This window comes from Aegilops tauschii, chromosome 1 (assembly GCF_002575655.3).
Source record: "Aegilops tauschii subsp. strangulata cultivar AL8/78 chromosome 1, Aet v6.0, whole genome shotgun sequence".
In the NCBI taxonomy this organism is placed as follows: Eukaryota; Viridiplantae; Streptophyta; class Magnoliopsida; order Poales; family Poaceae; genus Aegilops; species Aegilops tauschii.
Genome location: NC_053035.3, coordinates 210,372,246 through 210,380,348, shown reverse-complemented (window position 1 = coordinate 210,380,348; position 8,103 = coordinate 210,372,246). Strand labels below are relative to the sequence as shown.

Here is an 8,103-nt window from a genome sequence, read left to right as displayed (position 1 = left end):
TTATTACTTGCATGCAATGATTTATTGCACCTTAAAATCTTAAAATATGATGAGGAACAACTAAATTGAGACTTATAAAATGAGAAAAAAATTGAGATAAGCCCTGTAAACAGGAAAGAGGGAGTAGTTAGGAAAGTTACGTTGTAGGATTATCGGACGAACGACGTAAAAAAAAAAGCATTATCGGACGAACCCGACACGAATTTGAGACCTTCGCTACGAGCAGGGCAGCGGTGGCTCGACCAGTTCGGCTACAGAGACCCCGGACACAGAGCCCGTGCGCTCGAACGCTCGTCGAAAAAAGAAAAACTCGCGGCAGCACCCATCTCTATTCCCGAACTCGCCGTCGACGAGTGGCCTATGGCGGACGGCGGCGAGATGGACGAGGAGGCGATGATGCGCGCCTTCTTCCCGACCTCATTCGGCAAGGCGCCCACCCGCCCCAGCGCCGCCTCCCACTCCTCCACCCTCCGCAAGCCCCAAAACCCTAGCTCCAACCCCTCCACCTCTGCCGCCGCCGAGGAGGACGATGGCGGTGGCGCCATTGTCGGACCCCCTAGACCGCCCAAGGAATTGGCTCCTATCCAGGAGGATGACGAGGAGGGTGGCGGTCTGATTGGGCCGCCTCGGCCGCCACAGCGGCCGTCTGCGCACGCGGAGGTGGAGGACGAGGACGGCAGCATGGTTGGGCCGCCTCGGCCGCCACCGTCGAAGGAGGGGGATGAGGATGACGAGGACGAGGGCGACGACGACGACGAGGATGATGACGACGATGATATGGATGATGATGATGGGGAGGATTTCGGCAGGATTCCTCTCAGCAACGAAATTGTTCTGCGGGGGCACACCAAGGTAACTGTACGCCCATAATTATTTCCTTCTCTACAGCTGAGTTGTTTTACTATTGGAATTGTTAAGGTTGATGTGGTTTGACAACTAGTTTTGCTCAATTACTTTAGAATTTCTGGATAGTTGTGGGAGCTGTCAGGTTTCTTAGTTCTTTCACAAATACGATTTAGCCGAATTAAACTGATCTTGGAAGATAAGCTGTGGAAGCTCGCCTTCTGTTTGTTCTGCATGGTGTTATTCTAAGAAATTTTCTCTACCAGTGTTACATACCGCATAAGTTTTCTGTAGAGAATACCGTGCCAACTCTAGCCATGTTCAAACAAAATGAGTTGTTGGTATCGCATCACCCAATCCTAGTACTACTCTCGCCCAAATGGGTTTCATATCCAAAGGACTGTCTAGTTTTTACGTTGGCTCGCCAAGCCTATCACAACCCTTATATATGAAACCCTTTCACGAGGACTTCCCAGGAGGTCACCCATCCTAGTACTACTCTCGCTCAAATGGGTTTCATACCCATGGGACTGGCTAGTTTTTACGTTGGCTCGCCAAGCCTATCACAACTCTCCTCCTTTACCCGGGCTTGGGACCGGTTATGCCTAAAAGACATAGGCGGAGTTTTTTATTATAAGAAAATTTTCAGGATGATGATGCTGGCCTTACAACTAAAAGTCTACGACTCAAAAAGAAATAAAAAGGCAGCAAACATACCTAGGCAGCCAAAGAAAAAGAACAGCAGAAAGGAAAAAAGCTTACACCTAGCTAGCCAACCTTAGAATCAACAAATTTAGTCGAATATCAACTAGCGTGCTCTTGGGGTGATCTTCAAAGGTGCCTCCTGTGATGCTATGAAGACTCGTCCGGGTTACATTGCTAGTTTCAAGTAAATCTATTTCGCTGGTTAATAATCATTTATTTCATTCGCAGGTTGCCTCAGCCCTTGCTGTTGACCCTACAGGATCCCGAGTGCTCTCTGGCAGCTATGATTATACCATACGGATGTATGACTTCCAAGGCATGAATTCGAAGCTACAGTCATTTAGGCAATTAGAACCTTGTGAGGGGCATCAAGTTCGTAGCCTAAGCTGGAGTCCAACATCGGACCGATTCTTATGTGTCACGGGTTCAGCTCAGGCCAAGGTATTCTGGTTTGCTATCTTCCTTGAATCACCAAAAACTGTGACCCCTAGAAATCAATACCATGTTAATTACATTATGCTTCCTATCAGATATATGACCGAGACGGGCTTTCGCTTGGTGAGTTTGTTAAGGGTGATATGTATATCCGTGATCTGAAGAATACAAAGGGTCATATTTCTGGACTAACTGGTGGTGAATGGAATCCCAAGTCAAAAGAAACTATATTGACCTCATCGGAAGATGGATCATTACGTCTCTGGGATGTTTCAGACTTTAGCAGTCAAAAGCAGGTACGTTGAACTAATCGTTCTATTCGCTAGATAGCAGTGCATCATTTTGAGGAGAACGTCCTAGTAATATAATAACCCTGAAATGCTCTGATATTTGTTCATTTTTGCACCAACATTTGCTTAAAGTTGAACCACTTGTTATGTAGTATGATTGAAGCTCCTACCATTTTCTATTGTGGAATACTGAATTTTTGTCATTACATTTTCAATAGGTCATCAAACCAAAGTTAAAAAGACCAATGCGAATTCCTGTTACTTCATGTGCATGGGATCATGAAGGCAAGCGGATTGTTGCTGGCGTGGGGGATGGTTCCATTCAGGTACTTTATATATTGCACAATCTCTAAACTGTCCTATCACTTTGAGTTTAACCAGATGGTTTGGTTAATACATTGTATGACCTCATATGTCTTTTGTAGCTCTGGACCATAAAGACTGGATGGGGAAGCAGACCAGATATTCATGTTGAAAAAGCACATACAGAAGATATCACTGGGGTTAAGTTTTCTACTGATGGGCAGATTCTTCTGTCAAGAAGTATGGATAGTACTCTAAAGGTAATGTATCTGGTCTGTTAACACAATCCATGTCTGCATGTTTAAATTCATTATCTGCAAACCGCCTATGCCGCCATACTCTTACACACTTGAAAGTTGTTCAGTATTTAGGTTAAGCATCAGTCCAGTAAGCCTTGAGATGTCACCTACGTACATTTCTCAAAAATACTTCTGCTTGGGGCATGCTTGCTATAGCTGCAACTTCCACAGCTGCAGCTGCAACAGCTCCGGCTGGAAGGAGCAGCTGTAGCTGCGGCTGAAAGATTGGAGCCAAGATACAGGTGTTTGGTAGTTGCGCTGTAGCAGCTGCAGCTGGTGCAGAAGCGTGCTAAAATGACCATAATGTCCTCCGTTGTTCTGTAGATTGGGAATAGGTGCTGATTGTACTGTTATAATCGAAATGACTTGATTAAGAGCTCTTTTTGTCGCAGATTGTCGGTTTTCATGGTTTTTAACTGAAATTACAATTGTTTGATGTAATAGACAGTGTATTTAAATGATTTTGGCATATTGGCTATATGATACTCCTTCTGTTTTTATTTACTCTGCATATTAGTTTTGTCTCAAGTCAAACTTTGGCCAATATGCCAAAATGATACAGGGTTGTGTGTGTGTGTGGGGGGGGGGGGGGGGGGGGTAAAATGTCTTTTGTGCTTTTGGAGAGCCGCTGCTTGGAGCTGGATTAAAAAACGGTGTAAAAGAAGGTTCATTAGCCATGATTAGTACTAATTTATCGATTCCAACCTAGCAACCTGCAATGTGTTCAGTTATCTGACTCAGTTAGATACTTTTGCTGTTTGGGTCTACTGTTATCTTGTGAATCTATGATAATGATAAGAACTGCAGCATTGCTCTTTTCTTCCTTATACTGTATATATTATTTCTAATTATAGTATTGCATTGGTAATTTTATGTAGATATGGGATTTGAGGAAAATGAAGACTCCTTTGAAAGTGTTCGACGATCTGCCTAATAACTATGCGGAGACAAATGCTTCATTTAGTTCAGACGAGCAACTTATTTTTACAGGAACCTCTGTTGAGAAAGATGGCAGAAATGGAGGCCTACTTTGCTTCTTTGATAGAAGGAAACTAGAGCTTGTATCAAGGGTGGGAATTTCACCACATTACAGTGTGATAAGGTCACTCTGGCACCCAAGGATTAATCAGGTTATTCATTAGTACTTGGATATGCTGGTGCTGAATACTGTTTTTAGGATATTATTGAGTTTTTGAACCTCTACTATTTCTGTAGGTGTTCGCAACAGTTGGGGACAAGAAGGAAGGTGGGACTCATATCTTGTATGATCCTTCTGTTAGTCAGAGGGGAGCTCTTGTATGTGTTGGACGAGCACCAAGGAAAAAATCTGTTGATGATTATGAGGTGCAACCTTTAATACACAACCCACATGCACTGCCTCTATTCAGAGATCAACCAAGCCGTAAACGCCAAAGAGAGAAGATGATGAAAGACCCCCTCAAATCGCACAAACCAGAAGCTCCTGTTAGTGGTCCAGGGTTTGGTGGTAAAATTGGCACAACAAAAGGCAGCTTGCTGACACAGTATCTCATGAAGGTAATATACACATTAATCATCCCTTATGTTTTATATGTATGGTAAATTTACGTTCTTTGTGTACTCCAGTGTGTTTCCTCCCAGAGTATACCTGCTTTTAGTTGATGACACATAATTTTCTCAAGTTATTTGTTACAGGAAGGTGGTTTAATTAAGGAGACCTGGATGGATGAAGATCCAAGAGAGGCAATTTTGAAATATGCTGATGCTGCAAAGAATGACCCAAAGTTTATTGCACCAGCATATGCTCAAACTCAGCCGGAAACCGTCTTCGCAGAGTCTGATTCCGACGGCGAAGAGAAAAAGTAACATATGGATGTAAGCTATTTTGTTTTTTTAGTAAAATGAGCTTTTGGCACAACAATGTTCTGTTTTCTGACAGAGTGAATCTAATGCAGCGACTATTAAGTTTCTTGCATGAGTCCTGCAACATGTACTTTTACTGAGGAGAAACTATAGAATGTGGTAAGTGTCGAATACAATGGTACCCCAGCATGTCTTCTCAGTTTCAAATTTTATATCTGTATGTATGTTGGTAGGTTTATACGATTATACTCCCTCCATAATAAAATGTAAGCCGTTTTTATGCCCTATGCAAAACCAAAAAATGTCTTACATTTTGGTACAGAGGCAGTATTATGCAATGGAGATAGACATAGTTTATGGCTTGCAAATAATGCAATTGCTACATATTCACTAGTTAATCACCCAACTTGGAAAACTGAGTATGAGCTCTGCCACTCACATTAGACGTATGAGTTAGACTTGAACACAGGTGTTTTTTGCTTGACACTACTGTCCACCCAGCTGTCCAGCACTAGATATCGAGAGTTCTCAGTTCAGTACCACGTTCAGTTTGTGTGATTTTTCTTTGTGTTGCAACGATGTTTGATCACTCATGAAATAATGCGCCGCCATTCATCTTGGTATGCCTGTGTGCCGTGTGTTGCAATCAGGAACACTTGTTGAACTGCAGTTCTTGTACTCCCTCTTGTACACTAATATAAGACGTCTTACATTTGTTTAAGACTTTAAGTTCACCGTCCTTGGGATTAGTTATTAATCCAGAGCGAATGCCCCCAAAAATTTCATCTCTTTTTTTGACATTTAAACTTTTCATGTACTCCCTCCATTCCTAAATATAAGTCTTTTTAGACATTTCAAATAGACTACAACATACGGATGTATGTAGACATATTTTAGAGTATAGATTCACTCATTTTGCTCCGTATGTAGTCACTTGTTGCAATCTCTAAAAAGACTTATATTTGGGAACGGAGGGAGTATTTACTTGGTAGTATTTTTTTTTTGTGCGTGTGTCTGATTATTGAACTATTTCACAGAATTAGTAACCATCGGGAAGATAACCAGGGAAAAATTGTCACACAGGAAAACTGTTACAATAAGATGGGTCCATCAAGATCCTTCTTCAAGTGAATGAAGATTAACAAACCAGATTCATGTTACAACAGGATGAGGTTTTTGCTGTACCACCAGTTTACCAGCCATTATGCATGCTCGGCCGCTTGATCCAGTGTATTGCCATTAGCTCATGAGAGAGCTGTACTGTTTTTTCCTTCCGTGTTGTTGTCTTTGTGATGATTGATGTGACGTGTAGAGTAGACAAGGAAGGCTGATTTGCATTCTCAAAATGTCATTCTACCTGATGCGCGTTCTACAGTGCGGTTTGTATCCAGTTGCTTTTTCTACGCATTTGTCCTTCCCCCCGTGATGTAGTCATTTATGCATTATTGTTAGCGTGCAGTGCTTGTATGTTCTTCCTGGGAATTATATCGTGACCAATGACTCTTGGGCACCACTTGTTTTGTGTCACGACGTGGAGCACCATGTCAGGGCATCTCCAGTGCCGACCCTTAAATTGGACATTGTCGGACTGGTCCAGAACTAGTTCAAAGATACGGGAGCCGGCAAACCCTTAAATTGGACACAGTCGGACTGGTCCGGAACTAGTTCACAGATACGGGGGCCGGCAAGCAAAAAAAGACAATGCCAACAAAGTACATATCAAGTCAAATGACAAAACACAGAGCATATCCAGCCAATAAGTTGTATATCCGGTCAAATGATCAACGCATACAACAACTTGGTTGGCGATTTACGCACCACTTTACTCTTGATAGAGGGAGGATCTGCCTTCTAAGATTTCTTTTTCTATTTATTTTTTCATCTAGGGCCATCGACCGATTAGTTGTTTTAAACGGCTGAAAAACATGCTCACGGGCTCTTGGATGGTGTACCATCGATGGTTAAACTATTTTGTCCCACAATCGCGGATGACTTCGTTGCGGTAGGGCTTGATATTCCTGTGCTTGTGGAACCAAGAATGAATATTGGAGTAAAATGTTGCATCCCTTTGCTCCGTGCCATGGATCGGATCGATGCTAGTGACCAACCATGCATCACCCTAGGTCTGGGCGTTCGGTTCAGTTTCTACAAGTCCTCTTTTGGGGGAATTCGGTTAGTAAAAGTGAAAACCGAAACAGGCACTAAAAATGAGCTAACCAAAATTTTGGTTAAGCGAATTTTCGGTTCGGTTTTTGGTTTTAAACCGAATTGTGGATCATGTATAGAAAATGCAAGTTCAAAACATATTTTGACAGCATGAAGGGACGATGTCGAAGGCTCAAAGCTCGAATTGAAGGTGGGAGGGCGTTGGGCGGACGGATGGGCGACGACGCGACGGCCAGCGGGAAGACAAGGTCAGAGATTCGGGAGATGCCAGCCGCCGAGGGAGTCGGCGTCGGGGGTGACCGGGTGGGGAGAAGATGCGGTGGCGTCAGTGGCGGCGGCGGCTAAGTCGGGGTGGTAGGGCAGGCGGTTAGGTCTTATTAGTGTGCGTGGCTGCGTGCGGTGCGAGACTGCGGGCGTGGGGTGCCCCGGTGTTGGCTAGTGGCTAGGTCTAGGCCGCATGGGGTGGGTGGGCTCGTACTAAGCCGGAGGCGCGGAGGGATCTGGGCTGGCGATTTTGGCCATTTTGATTAACCGAGTAAAACATCGAACCGACCGAATTTGGTTCGGTTAGTAGGCGGGCTAACCTAAATTTCCTATACACACTAAAAAACCCGAAATTTTGGTTTATTCGGTTTCGGTTCAGTTTTTGGTTGGTGAGTTTTTATGCCCACCCTTACATCATACAACAATTTGTCATCCTTCATGTTAGAACTTATCTCTCGTCAGCGTACGTGTCCTACTCCGGCTAGTGGGTGTACATGTCCGACACCCGGGTATACACCTCCGGCTCCGAGTCATCCACTTGCATGTCCTAGAAGCCATCTCCGCCTCCATCATGGATCATCTCCAGAAAACACCCTGTCTGCATCGTCGTACGCTGTCTCGCCCGGTTGAGACATACGGATGGACAAAGAGCGGGCACCTAATTGATCCATGTGTGGCATCAGTGACAGGACAAGCTGTGGCGATGCCGAGTCGGCAAAATGGAGCAGTCCTGCACTGACGTCGACGCAATGCGGCACGTACTTGGCAGTGGAGGCCAGGGACTGCTGCTGATGGCCAAGCTACTTGGTCGCGTAGAAGTAGGGTGATTGAAATTGCTCTGGCCAGGGGGCGTGTGCATGGACGGCGGTGGCGGCGGCGCCCCCCATCCCCGCACCCGCCAGGCCCCTTCCCCTCGCCCCAGCCCCGCCAGGCGCCTGCCCCGCGTCCCGCCCCCG

The 8,103-nt window shown here is 44.7% G+C and overlaps 1 protein-coding gene across 2 annotated transcripts; it reads left to right on the top strand.

Annotated features, from left to right (window-relative positions):
• The first annotated feature begins 227 nt into the window (after positions 1-227).
• On the top strand, positions 228-6,124 carry LOC109738428 (uncharacterized). 2 transcript variants are annotated; one of them, XM_020297530.4, is made up of 10 exons: positions 228-852; positions 1,777-1,989; positions 2,079-2,279; positions 2,492-2,599; positions 2,699-2,836; positions 3,754-4,005; positions 4,091-4,411; positions 4,550-4,729; positions 4,810-4,876; positions 5,801-6,124. In XM_020297530.4, exons 1-8 carry the CDS (start codon positions 361-363, stop codon positions 4,718-4,720), a joined length of 1,896 nt encoding a protein of 631 aa, XP_020153119.1. In that variant the 5' UTR covers positions 228-360; the 3' UTR covers positions 4,721-4,729; positions 4,810-4,876; positions 5,801-6,124. The 2 variants fall into 2 exon arrangements, with proteins under 2 accessions (XP_020153119.1, XP_020153118.1); XM_020297529.4 differs by having other exon boundaries at positions 5,755-6,124.
• Positions 6,125-8,103: the final 1,979 nt, after the last annotated feature.